The sequence below is a fragment of the Lolium rigidum genome, chromosome 4, assembly GCF_022539505.1.
Source record: "Lolium rigidum isolate FL_2022 chromosome 4, APGP_CSIRO_Lrig_0.1, whole genome shotgun sequence".
NCBI lineage: Eukaryota > Viridiplantae > Streptophyta > Magnoliopsida > Poales > Poaceae > Lolium > Lolium rigidum.
The window spans coordinates 280,975,522-280,990,196 of NC_061511.1; the positions used below are offsets into that span (position 1 = coordinate 280,975,522).

The 14,675-nt window shown below is 44.6% G+C and overlaps 1 protein-coding gene across 1 annotated transcript; it reads right to left on the reverse strand.

The window, feature by feature from the left end:
* Positions 1-7,493: 7,493 nt before the first annotated feature.
* LOC124648863 (MADS-box transcription factor 21-like) lies at positions 7,494-11,101 on the reverse strand. The gene is made up of 7 exons (XM_047188554.1): positions 10,920-11,101; positions 8,710-8,791; positions 8,403-8,467; positions 8,190-8,289; positions 8,007-8,048; positions 7,868-7,909; positions 7,494-7,754 (listed from the first exon to the last, which is right to left on the reverse strand). Exons 1-7 carry the CDS (start codon positions 11,099-11,101, stop codon positions 7,494-7,496), a joined length of 774 nt encoding a protein of 257 aa, XP_047044510.1.
* Positions 11,102-14,675: the final 3,574 nt, after the last annotated feature.

The window sequence follows — 14,675 nt, forward strand, 5'->3', positions numbered from 1 at the left end:
TGTTGCGGTCGAAACCCACCGGCGAGCAGCGACGGGCAACACCGTAGAGCCGGGAGGCCCCCAGGACTGCGGCTGGCCCTGGTCCCTCCGAGCGACGGCCCACAAAGACTCGGCACGCACGTCCGATGCTGATGCAAGGGCGTGCCACCTGACCTATACCTGGTCAGGAAGGTGTTGGATGTGCCTCACTTAGTTTCCTGCATGGCATACACGTAAACATTAAATGCGAGCCTCGATCGGCTCTCAGGTTGTCCTGTGAATCGGCTCAAGGAGCCTATCCACCCATGACCCGTACGAGGTGTACGATCAGATGGTGGTCCTGCTTGATCAAAATAAAGCTAAAACGACCTACTACGATTTAGGGTTTTCACCGCATAATCGGAACATCCTACTCGTGATTGAGCACGGCGGCCACGCACGGTGATCGTAAACCGACCCTAGACAAGGCCTAAAAACCAACACGAAGTTGATCCTCGGAACATCCTGTCTAGGGCTAGCAAACTACACCCTACGCGCCACTGGATCCTTCAACCCGTTTGTAAGGCCTAACTATGCGAGATATTAAACTAATCCTTGAAGAACAAGGAGCAATCATAACGGATCGGATCTACTAAATAATGATCAAGCGGGTGCCGCCCTTACACCTAAGATAGGTGTAAGGACGGCTAGACGTCTAAGGGTTGCACGACGACAACATATGATACGATGAACAATGCTAACCCTAACACATCTATGATAACTACGTTGCTCGCCATCAAAAAGGCTTCAAGCACGAGCAACGCATGAACAACGAATAAACGTGACTGCCTAGATCGCAAGATGCGATCTAGGCAGCATGATGCTTACCCGGAAGAAACCCTCGAGACAAGGGAGTTGGCGATGCGCCGAGATTGGTTTGTGGTGAACGTGATTGTTGTTTATTTCATAAACCCTAGATACATATTTATAGTCCGTAGACTTTCTAACGTGGGAATAATCCCAACCGGGCACGAGCCAAACTCTATCTAATCGACACGTATCCTACTATGTTACATATACACGGGCAAACTAGCCCAGACTTTGTATACAAGGCCGATTCATGTATTTCTTCCATGTATATTCTTCAAGCCCATCTTCAATCGCGGCCCACCTCTGATCCGGCCAAATTCTGGTGATAACAGCGGCATCTTGTTAATAGGTTAGTTCCGGAAAATGCATAAAAACATTATAAAGTGTGAGTAAAAGATGTAGGTATTGTCATAAAACAAGCATGGAACATAAGAAATTATAGATACGTTGGAGACGTATCACTATGGTTTGGACAAACACGCTGTATGCTATGTGGACTCGGAGCAACAAAAACTGACTCTAGATGAAAGCGGAAACACAAACACTAACAATACTAGATGGAAGAAAAAGATACGCAAAAACAACTACGAAAAGCAACTAAAACTCGTAATTAGTGAAATCTAAAGCTATGGTAAACCCTAACCCTAATATTTTTTGGCTTTTTCTGGATAGGAAACACTCACAACTCAACTATGGGGTAGATTGTGGATGGCTTACCGAGGAAACCCGAGAATATGATACCAAGATGATAAGGGGTGGCCCGATCTTCTCAGTAAGCAACGATGGTGATGATGATCACGGGGTGATGGTAGCGGAGATAACTTGATGAAGTGGATGATAACTTGTATGATGCAACGAGATCTCTCGATTGGTCCCTGTCGCCAATGCAACAGCTCTCAACCCTGCAAGATATTCGCAACTCCACACACTTGCGCACGTAGCCGCCGACCACGAAGCGGTAAGTTGCAACCTTCTAATTCCCAATGGAACAGCAGATCACACAAGATTTTCAGATCTACACCAAATCAAAGCAATATGGTTTAGGGATTCAATAGTTTTGCATAGCAAACAACTAAGAACTAGGGTTTATCTTAAACGTTGTCTAAAACTACTTTGGGGACGTCCTGGGCACTTATATAGGGGTTCAGGACGACCTCAGGTCGAAAAGATACAAAAATAACCGACCCAGAATAGATCTGGTCGAGACAGACTCGGACTCGGCCGGCCTGGGGGACGGTCGACTGGGCCTAGGACCGGACGGTCCGGTTTGGACCGGGCCAGGGACCGGATGGTGACCGGGTGGAGCGTCCAAGTTTACTGGACATGCCCCGGCTAGCACAAGTGGGGAACCCGGTTTGGACCGGGCTGATCCGGCGTGGAAGCCAGCCGACCGGGGCTGGGACCAGGTGGCCCAGCGGCACGGCCGGTCCGACCGGGCCTGGCGACGGCCTGAACAACTCCTCCTCTCGCGCATGCCTCCCGCTCCTCCCTCGCGCGTCCATGGGATGTCTTCATGGCCAGCTCCATGTCCAGCTTCACGTCCAACTTCTTGTCGAGCTGCTCCTCTCCTTCTCGTGCGATGCTTGGTTCCTCTTGATACCTGATCATACATAAGTAATACGACTTAGGCAGTATAAAGTTCTCATCGATCAAAGTATCACTTAGGAACAAGTTCACCTGTTGTTTAAGTAGCTTCGCACGAGCTCGTGTCATTGGTCCAATCCTAACTTCATTGGACTTGAGCTTCACAGCAGCATCATCTTCATCTTGCAATGACGGAGGTAGTAGTGTGGTAGGGATGTCCTCATCACTCTTGGTTTTTCACTCGTATTATGTTCAGAGCTCATTAATATTACTTATTTATGTATTATTATCTCTCTGGTCCATATTGATTTTCATCTCTGAGAGCTATTTCAAATAAGTTGATTGGTGTTAGAGACGAGTAAAATGTTTCATGCCTATAGTGATGCAAAGGAAGCTTGTCTAGACTGTGGCATAGACTTTGGCATGTCATATTGGATGTTATTTTAATCATATGCTTAGTAATTATTGTTGTAGCATAACTTGTCTCAAATATCTGAGAGTGCTTAATGCGCCACTGAAAGAATCATGTGTTGCTTCCATCATACAAAAGTATAGTATTGTGGTATTCTCATTTGATGTTGTTATTGGATCGACTTGGCACATGCTTACACCATGTTATGACTACAATCCAGTTACCTAAAGCCTCTATGATCATTTAGTTTTTGACATGTAATATAACTTTATGCTTTGATTAATAATGTTTTGCCGCTATGCATGATTATGACCATTATTGCTCTTTTAGTTGGTCACTCCTAGTTTTTTGCTAGCCTTCGTCTGTACTGAGTATGAGCTCTACTCGTGCATCCAACTACCAAAAACCAAAGTTTGTCAATTGTGTCCACCATACCTACCTATATATGGTATTTCACCGCCACTCCAAAATAAATTGCTTGTGCGCTACCTTTAAACCTTCAAAATTACTACCTATTTTGTGTTTTGTTTTAGCTCATGAGGAAGTATTGAATGGTTTATTGTCTTTTCATGACTTCACACCTTGACTAACCATGAATAATGTGCTAAATCCCTTAATATTTCAAAAAGAGCAAGACAACTGGGTGCCCATCCCAAATAAAATATAAAATAAATAAATAAACAAATAATGCTCCGCACATTATGTACTGGAGAGATCCTAAATAATGGTGTGCAATGGAGAATTACATGGGAGCCGCTCTTGAGGTAACTATATGAAAGAATGATAGATTGTTTGATGTCATTCGTTGACATAGACATGCATACCTCTCAAAATACATTTTCAACACCTCTGTTTTATTCAAAATAAAAAGCTCTAGCACATGAGTAATCTCTGCTTCCCTCTGCGCAGGGCCTTTCTTTTACTTTTATGTTGAGTCTTCACCTTCTTACTTTATGCACCACTAAGAGCGCATAGTTTTCATTCTGAGTATAATGTGCATAGTTCCAAAATTTATTATTGATTGATTAATGATGATGATTATTGCTTGTTCTCAAATTATTTGTATCTAGTCACCCTCCAAACTTTAAAGGTGTCCTGATATTTATGTTTTGCTACTTCATAAAGGACAAGCTGAATACCACTTTGCTATGTTTTCGTTATGCCCATAAACAAACAGTTGCTTTCAGTGCATTATTATTCATGATCTTTTGTTTGAGTTACTTCTCATGTTATAAGATATAGTTGCTAAGCTCTATGGTTAGAATTATATTTATCATGCCTATGTTTAGAGTACTTTGATCTCAACTCACAATGCTTTTACAATAACTTGATCAAGATTGTGTTGGCCTCATGTCACCTTAAAAATTATCTTTGTTATCACTTACCTACTCGAGGACGAGTAGGAGTTAAGCTTGGGGATGCTAATACGTCACAAACGTATCTATAATTTTTGATGCCCCATGCTTGTTTCACACCAATTACAATATGTTTTGTTTACACTTTGTTTCACTTTTACATGATTTCCGGCACTAACCTATTAACAAGATGCCACAGTGTCAGTTCCCTGTTTTCTGTTGTTTTTGTATTTCAGAAAAGTTGTACAGTAAATATTCTCGTAATTGGACGAAACAAAAGCCGAAGTCAATATTTTACCGAAACGAAGATGAAGTCCAGAGGGGGTCGAAGAGGCGCAGCAGGGCATCCAGACCACCCCTAGGCGCAGCCTGGACCTGGCCCGCACCTAGGGTAGGTTTGGGCCCACCAGGCGCCCCACCGACCTAAATCCTCCGCCTATAAATTCCCTTCGACGAGAAAACCCTGATGATACCAGCCTCCGCCCACGAAAAGTTCCGTAGCTCCGCCGCCGTCGTGGACAAGATTCGGGGGACAGAAATCTCTTTTTCGGCTCCCTGCCGGGATGAAGAATTGCCCCCGGAGCCATCTCCATCGACTCCACCACCATCTCCATCGCCGTTGCTGACTCCTATGATGAGGAGTGAGTAGTTCTCCCTCGGGGCTGAGGGCTCTACCGGTAGCTATGTGGTTTATCTCTCTCTCCCATTGTGTGATCTTTATGTGACCATGAGCTTTGTAATCTAGATGTCGTTATGCAATTCAAGTGGATTTTACTTATGTGATCATCGGAGACTCCTTGTCCCACGTGTGTAAAGGTGGAGTTTGTGCACCGTGTGGGTCTCTTAGGCTATATTTCACATAATACTTGTCCACTGATTTATGATTTGAGTTGGATGTCTCTATGAAATTGTGGTGTGTTAGTACCTCCTATGAATGCTCAAAGTGCAGCGCGGGATGTTCATTAGTACTTGGGAATACATCTTTAAGGTTTGCTTTTGCAGCCCTACACGGTGAATTAGTGTTCGTTATCCAACCGGAGAGTAGTTTAGAGTAGCATAGTGAAGTGATTATATTTATATTCCTTAATGATATCATTGTTGAGAGTGACCACTAGTGAAAGTATGATCCCTAGGCCTTGTTTCTAAGCATGGAATCACCGTTTATTTACTGTTTTACTGCATGTTTACTTGCTGCCATATTTATTTCAGATTGTTATTACCACTCATATTCATTCATATCACTTGCATTTTACTATCTCTTCGTCGAACTAGTGCACCCATACATCTGACAAGTGTATTGGGTGTGTTGGGGACACAAGAGAATTCTTGTATCGTAATTGCAGGGTTGCTTGAGAGGGATATCATTGACCTCTACCACCCTGAGTTCGATAAACCTTGGGCGATCCACTTAAGAGAAACTTGTTGTTGTTCTACAAACATCTGCACTTGGAGACCCAACACTTTCTACAAGAATAGAAGCGTGCGTATACATCACAATGACATGCAAAATCAATTAAGGTCGGTCCTTGGGTTTCCACCCTAAAAGATAAGACTTTGCACTCCTTTCCCGCCCCCACGAGATAGATTTCACCAAGCAAAGTACTCATCGCCTTTAAGACTAGGTGTGCCATTACTAGGCTTCACACCTCAAGATCCATGACATTCTCTACCACTGTCTTCACGATGTAATCCGAAACACCGACATGTCCCATAATGTCAACAAACAACGAAACTTCTTTTGGTGCCCTCTTGAAGACGCATGGGTTGAAATAGGGGCGCACACGACCGAATCCCAACGATCGCAATCTACAGACATCGAGAGCCAATGAATATCTCTGGCGGATCCTTTCAGAACTCGTCCAGTAAGATCAATGAGATCATACGTCAAGCAGAACACCATATTCCCGCGAGAAGAACCCTAAGACCGCCTCCTTTATTAGGAAGATCGTTAGGCTCCCACGTCGCCGCCCAAAGGTAGACCGGAGATTGCAGTGCGCATCACCGTCACCAGTCGCACCATGCGGAGATGATGAGCCGAACCACACCGAGCCCCCCGTACCAGCCGTTGTGCCGCTCACAGGGCTACACCGGCTGCCAAAGATGCCTAGGAAGTTCGGGGCCACCGTCCCGACGTCCATCTCCGACGGAAGAACCACATCGTCCATGACCACCACAAGGCTCCGGCCGGAGATCCCACCATGCGAGAATGAGGGGCCCCCATCGCCACTGTTCGCATGAGGTGATGAGAGCCTGCCACCGCATGCAGTCGCACAACCTTTGACCAACGGCTCCCTTTGGCGGCAACGGGGCAGAGGCGAAGGGGAGGTGGGTGTCGGCGGCTCTAGGGTTTCACTCGAGCCTCCCCACATGGGGCGACGCGAGCCAGAATGACACTCTCTATGAAATCTACTGGCAGGTACCCAATTTTAAGGATATGACTAAGATAATCAGGAGAGTTCTTTTGGCAAGGATATGGGCATAAGAAAAGGTATTACGTGGTCAAGGGGCTATGAGATATGCAAGCCAAAAATAGAAGGAAGGTAGTGAATAGACTACAAGGGAAATGATATTCAGTGACATACCACTTTTGTCACCTAATATATCGTTTTTATTATTGAATATACGGTGGTGGCAACAATGGGCCATCACTAGGACCGTCATAGAAGCTTTGTCATAGATATATAACCTTTTTTTATAGGGGGCATACATGTGAAAAGTTGCCATTTTACAAAGGAAAATAATTCTACCCGGTGTCCAGTGCACTCTCTTAGTCTCAAGTAGATCCGCCACTAGTCTCATGTCGTTATATGTTGCCGGCTAAGACTCTTTTAAGTTGATAACTCTTGTTTCACTTTCTTAATCAATGAAAACAATAAAGCTTTCGCCTGTTACAGGAAATAAAATGTTATTGATAAGCAGTAATTTACTGTAAGTTGTACCAAATTTCATGTTCATCGACCGATGCAGAGGCTGGGACTAGGCCTCCATTTCAAAAAAAAAAAACCAAATTTCATGTGGTCAGTTGACCAAGCACCATAATGCGTATAGATAGCAGTACATATATGCTTCAAATACATAAAAAAGCCAAATCACTATTGATAACATTCGCTCGCGTACTCACTAGGTGCCTTATGCAGCAGCAATGTCACACATACAGTTACATATGTAAATGTAATTATTTAGGTGTAGCAATAATGCAATATATACTAGCTTGAAGTCTAGAACCGATCGCGCACAGTAATACTTCCAGAAGAGATCTTGATGTATCGACGACTGAACGCGCGCTGAGCCGCCAAGCGGAGGGGTAGATCAGTTTAGTTGGCCCCCCTCATCTGGTAGCCAAGGTGGAGAGCGGTGGTCGCTGGCGCCGCCTCCTGATCCTGGCGTAGCCTCGCCTGGTCCTGCGGCTGGGAGTAGCGCGAGGAGGAGGCTGCCGCGGCCTCCTGCAGCATGGTCACCTGGTGGTGGTAGTAGCTCCTCGCGTCGAACGTCGGGAGCGCCTCCAGCTCCCCCCCGCCCGACACCGGCGCCGGCGTAGGCGCCGGCGCGAGGGCCAGCCGTTCCACGTCCGCCACCTGCATGCGTACATGGAAGTGAGACATGTAGCGAGGAGATCGAGATCAAAAGATCCTTGATTACAGACTTTACAGTACTGCGAAGCACTGACTGCGCGTGCCGGCGTACGTACCTTGGCTCTGAGATACATGTTCTCGCTCTGGAGATCAGCCTCCTGCGTGGACCGACAAGAAGAGGAACGAATCAGCCAACAACAACAAAAAGCACGAGCAATTGCATCGATCGATATGTATTAGTGATTAGTTGATTACCAGTTTCTGCATGTATTCGATCTCGGCGAACAGCAGCTCATGCTGGCAATACAGGTGCACAAAACATATATGGAGCGATTAGATGATATATTTTACTATGTGTACTGAGGACAGCTGAACTAATGATTTGATTGGAACTCTCTACGAAAAGTAGATGAAACTAACTAATCAGAAGCAATTCACCTTCTTTGATCGGATACGGCCGATGCCCTTCTCGAGCCTGCTCTCGAGGTTCTTGAGCTCCTTCAAGGTCAAATTGCCAACGGATTCGCCCATCAGGTTCCTGAAGAAAAAGTATTTTAGGAGATTTAGGTAAAGCATACATAGAAATTCAGTCAAATGAGAAAGTTACCTCGGGTGATCAGCTGATGGATAGCTAGACCTAGATCTACTTACCTGTTTGCGTTTTGCAGGGACTGTATCTGATGGCGCAGCTTTGCTGATTCTTGCTGAAAGTATTGCTGTTGCAAAATGAAGTAAAAACGGATGGAACGAGTTAGCAGTAGATAACTAGCTCCATAACTCATCAGATATCTAGTCTCTTTGCAATGTTCGTATTAAGATTCAGGTTGGGCCGAGAGCCGCTGCTCGTACACGTCGTTCAGTCAAATTTAATGATGTGAGCATGATGCGCGTGCTGCTTAATCAGAGGGAAGCGAGGAAGGACGATATGTTGCATGGCACCAGAGACAAGATGTTTTACCTGAGAATTGACGTCTATAGCTGGAGCTGAGCCAGATGCGCTAGCACATGCCTTCTTGTACCTGTCGATCGTCGATCTCGCGCTAAACCAAATGTTCAGAAACGGAAAAAGGGTTAGCTAGCCTCATATCGTTTCTTATTTTCAGTTTGTCTCTTATTTGAATGGTCACACACCCATGCATGTATACTCGTCGAGCTCATTAAATCTGCAAAGCTGCACTCCACATTCGGCAAATGTAAAGAGATAGAGAGAGACGGAGAGACTAGATATCGGGAGAGATTCATACATTTGAGTGGTCATACATTCATGCTACTCGCATCTCGACTTCTCGAGTGGGGGTTGGGTAGTGCTAGCTCTTACACCCTTAGCACGGCAGAGGAAAGGGAGCAGGGAGAAACCTGGGCTTTCCTTCAACATGCAACATACGCGCGCATGCGTTGAGAACACACGTGTACATATCCACTTCGATCACACACTCTGCCCAGTGCACATGCATGAATGAATGAATGAAAGATGGAACCACCTTTCATTTCAGGGGCGTGCCATGCCCTGCATATAGTTGAGGCATGCACGCGCGCAGTGACAGTCGACTGAAGTCAAAGCTACGGCCCGCTCTCGATCAGGAACACTCAAAACAACAGTACCTACTCATGGAACTGAAAACACATAAGCAAAAAAACATCTTTTGGCAAAAAATTGCACCACGTAGTCAAATGATGTACATCCCAAAATTATCCTGGATTCTCTCCAAACTTGTAGATGCACAGGACTCACCCGGCACATGGGCACCCGGCTGCCCCGGCCCTAGATTTTTCAATCCATGCACCAACTAATCAAATTTTGCCTGATGGGTGATGTTTGTGGGTGAATTTCCCTAGTTGTGTTTGTGTGTATGGAGTTTGACCTGCTTGCATTATCATGTTCCATGATAGCTGGTGAGGTCATTATATATTTTATTTTGTTTTTTGGACGATTCTTTATTTTGTTTTTTGGATGGTTTTTGCCTCGTCTCTGAGAAAAAGGGTTTGTTTGGTTCGCATGATTTTTAAAACACATAGAATATGGGAATAATAGGAATGCATGTACAAAACAGAAGATTGAAAAATGTTGTAAGCTTGGACATTTGGTTTAGAGGAATGTGTAAAATACAAGAATCCTAATAAACATGGTAAAAATCAAAATCCACCACATAAAAGGTAGAATTGGGATGTTATTATGCCCACTTAAGGCCTCGATCTCGTTCTTGGCGTGTACAAACTAGAAAAGGAGGTCCAAGTGGATTGTGAAATTTCCTCCTTTTTTTCCTTTGAGACTAAGACCAAATGATCTTTCTTACGTTATTTCCATTCAATTAGACCAAACTGAAGAGTGACACTTCATGAAAAATCCTATTCCTAACCAAGGAGACCCTACCCTTTAAAGGGTAACAATATTTTTCATTGATGAGGTGAGGGAAAGTTTTTCTCCATTTTAATAATTAACAGGGTAATAACTAAATTTTATTTGATGAGATGGCGAGAAAAAATCTGCCGGTTTGTAAAAACAATTACTAGATCCTTACAGTCCTACTCGATAGGGGTGTGCAAATATCACACCGGTGAACACCATTTTAAACCGGTTAGTGAAAGTAGTTCATTTCCCTTCACAAATCAAATCTTCATTTCTAGTTTAGTGCAAAAAAATAAACTAAGCTAAAACCGGCCAAACAATAAAACCGGATTTGCCCATGGCTACCTACCGATTTGCGCCCTCAAACAAAAGCATATATGATTTTTTCGCAATGGGGTGTATGGCTTCTTCAAAAAAAATTGCTATGCATGTACTCCCTTCAATTGAAGCGGAATAAAGTAACGCCAGGTACAATCCCACATCGATTAAATCCAATAGGAGGTAGTACTATGTTTCCTCTATTCTTAACTCATGCCGAGCTAATATAAGTTGTAAATATCTGTTGTGATTGCAAATCCATAGGATCATTCCCATGCATATCACCGAATCTTACCAAATGGAAAATGGAAGAAACCAATAACGACCCTAATCTAGCACGTTGCTTCACGGGAGAAAAATAACATGGTAGCTAGACGGAGCACATTAACTCATGCATACACAGCAGTACTGCTACTCAGAAGTGATCAAGTATTATTCATGCATGGCTTGGTGAGATGAGATATAAACTAAAAGTCGATAGAAGTAAGTACTCATGCATATACCTGTTACTAGCATACTCGTAGAGACGGCCACGGCTGGAGAAGACGATCAAGGCGATCTCGGCTTCGCATAGGACGGAGAGCTCATAGGCCTTCTTGAGCAGCCCGTTCCTGCGTTTGCAGAAGGTCACCTGGCGGCTCGTCGTGTTCTCAATCCTCTTGATCTCGATCTTTCCCCTCCCCATGGTGCCAAACACAATCCCGACCTTAAAAGAACAGTGATATGGGGTAAGTACATGTATATGCATTTTTCGAAATGAGTACATGTATATGCATGTTATTATGAATTAACTACAAGAGATCTAGACCCTGGAAGAATTAAGTGGTTGATGCAACGTGTGTAAATCTGTACATATATGACGAACTTAATTAGGCAGCGGTTAGCATGGACTAATAGATCAAAAGCTATGTAAATCTATTTACAAGTTCAAATTAAGGTTAGTAGTAGCTAGATGCCTAGATCTAGCTAGTAGCCGCAAAAAAAGGACTGCAATAAATCAAGAAAAGAAGATGGTGCAAAGAAATGAACAAGATAAAAGAGGTTCTACTAAAGAAGCTAGATCTGGAACATCTTCAGAAACCTTTGCTTCGATAGAGTAGTACAAGGAGAACAGCTAACACGTTATGAGAAAACCAAGCCAGGCCGGGGACATCATTCCAAGAAAGAGAAAGAGGAAATCAAACCCAAAGAAGGCAAGCTCTCCTTGCAGCAAAAATCACCAAAGCACCACTGAGAAGGCCGGAACCGGCAGGAAGATCTATCTGTTCATGCCGGACTATTTTCCAGTCTCGAAGCAAGCCCTAGGTCGAACTGATAAAACCCCAAATTATCTACATGCATGAATCGTAACGAGGGCTGGGAGAGGGTGAAAATAAGCAGGGCTTGACGGAGGTTGCGGCTTGATCTCGCATGGCTCCCTTTGAAGGCAGGCATGAAAGCAAGAAAATAGCCAGGAGCACAAGAAGCCCAGCAAATTAAGCTATCTAGAGCCACTTTAGGATGAAGCTCTGATGTTTTCTCGAACGAGCATACCGAAAAAAACACTAGGGTGAAGTGGAGATCTCTCTGGTGTCCAGAAATCGAATCCCGAAGCGGAGGGATGGACACAGCGGGAGTGAAATCAGGAAGCTGCAGCGCAGAAGGGCAAGTGGAATGGATTGGCCTCGCTTCAGCTAGCTAGGTTTCCTTTTAAAGAAGGAAGGAGGAGAGTGGTACGGTGCTGTGTGCACCTGCAGGCTAGGATAGTACTATTGACTTTTCTTGACGACCTCTTTTACGGCAGTCACATATCTAATTAAGTAATTAAGAGGATATGTGTGTCGGACTCGTGAGAAATTCCTTGATTTGAAGACACCTTAATCTTCACAAAAGATGTGTCTACTTACAGCGCTAGGCTTAACCGTGCATGAATGGGCAAACTCGTAACCATACCAGGGAAATGATGATCATCTCTGGTTTACTTGACTTGAACAGCGTTTTCAAGTGAAGATGTTACATTCATAATTGGGCAAACATTGCATTTTTAGATAGTTTAGGCATTTGTCGATTCTTTGCAACCACACCCACGGTCTTTGAATGTAGCATGCAACTTCTATATCAATACCAACACACATCCTATGGAAAGACACCCTGAAAAGTAAAGTAAAAAAGAAAGAAAAACATGTCTCAATGCACCGCAATCCTTAGATTAGACCGCCACCGATGTTGGTAAAGAGCTCCCTATTGACCATCTCCGACCCGAGCAAGGCCACCCGCAGAACCTATTTGTCTCTCTCCAAATGTTGAAATTTTAAGATGTTAGGGTGCCAAGGGAAATCTCCACCATGATTTGACCAATACATGGTCTTTACTAAGGTTGCAAGTGGTGCGGGTTGTCCCGCCACGCCGCTGGGCCGCCCCGCAAAACTCGCTCGCGCGGCGCCGCTTCGTCGACCGCGTCGTGTGTAGCGGGATGAAGCGACCAGACCGCGTGGCCCGCTAAGAGCCCGCAGAGTCCGCAGAGTCCGCAGGCCCCGAATCCCCGAGACGCCGAGACGCCGAGACACTGAGACCCCGTTCCTCAGTTCCTCGTAACCTCGTTGACCCCCTCTGCGACGGACGGTGCCGCCGCCGCCGCCGCCGCCGCCACACGGCCACACCCGATGCCCCCAACTCCTCAACCCTCTCCCATCCCTATCGGTCTCGCTCGCAGTTCTTGATGTTGGGGTCGACGGCGGCGCCGCCGCCATCACCACGTGGGGACTGCCCTCCTGGAATCCTCAATGGAGAAGATCTTCCTCCACCTCTTGATGCTCCTCCGTCGCCAAGTGCAGCCGGAGTTTCGTCGCCGGCAACTTCCGCAAGACCTACATCCTCGCTGCAACCTAGTCTCTCCGCCCAGAACAAACAATCTTTGCTATCTGTAGAAATCGCTGCAGCTACAAATGATCCAAACCAAGGTATGTGACCCAAGATCCTTCCGGTCCTGATTAGAGTAGCAATTATTATTGTTCTAGCGGGGTTAAAGTTGAGACCATGGGTGGAGTGGCACCGCGTCGCCGTCGTCCATGAGCCCGTACCGCAACATGATTTATCTTTTGTTTATTTATTACTTCACCTAGAATAATGTTTGATCGCTTGGTATCGTCTGTCGATTCTGCTCAGAAACATTCTACAATCTTGCTCTGGTGTAGCTCGAGGGGATAGCAGTTTTGCTGTTGTGTAAAGATGAGATATACAAACCTCACAAGTATATAACGCCTTGATAAATTGTTTCTCATGTTGCTATGATGCTATTCTGTTGGCCATTTGCTATACCTTCGCATACGGTCACAGCAGTGGAATGTTTAAGCAGGGTAGACAACAGGGGCACGCAGAAGATTGCAATGGCACTTTAATAACATTCTCCATGCTGCTCCCCAATAACATTCTCGTATGAAATATTTCTGGTACTAGTAATAACATAGTAGTTGGCTCGCTGGGATTATAATGGCGACTCCGCTTACTGTTAGCTGCATGCTACGTTTCAAGTTGAGGTAAAAAGACGGCTCATTGATCAATTCCACGATTGGCTGAAACAAACGTGATGCTGTAGTGGTTTCTAGGACTGTGACATGTTGGTTATCTTTCTATGATTGGTTACACATGTTAGGCATGATCGTTTTTGTATTTGTCAAGTAACAGGGTGCTACTTGTGTTGTGATAAAACTTCGAGAGGTTCTACAAGAATTGAACTCTCGAGTCTCTTTAACCGCGGACATGTGGACGTCACGTCAAGTTGTGAGTTATATGTGTATAACCTGTCATTATATTACTGAAAAGTGGAAATTAAGGAAAAAAGTTATTTGGTTTTCCGAGGCTGATACCCCGCATGATGGAACAAATCTATTTAATATCATGTTGGAATGCTTGCAAGATTGGGGTCTTCAAGAGAAGGTTTTCTCCATTACGCTAGACAATGCAACAAATAATACTTTATGTGTGAGCTACATGAAGGCAAATCTGCTAGGAAAGAATTTGTTACCTTCCAAAGGAGATCTTTTACATGGTCGATGCGCAGCTCATGTGATCAACCTTATTGTTCAAGACGGGTTGGCAATTACCTGCACTGCAATGGACAATATCAGAGAGAGCATCAAATATGTTAGAAGCTCCCCACCTCGGAAAAAGAAGTTCAAAGACATAATTGTACAAGAGGGAATCAAATGCAAAAAGAAAGTTACTTTAGATGTTGCTACAAGGTGGAATTCCACTCATCTGATGATCAAGACAGCTTTAGA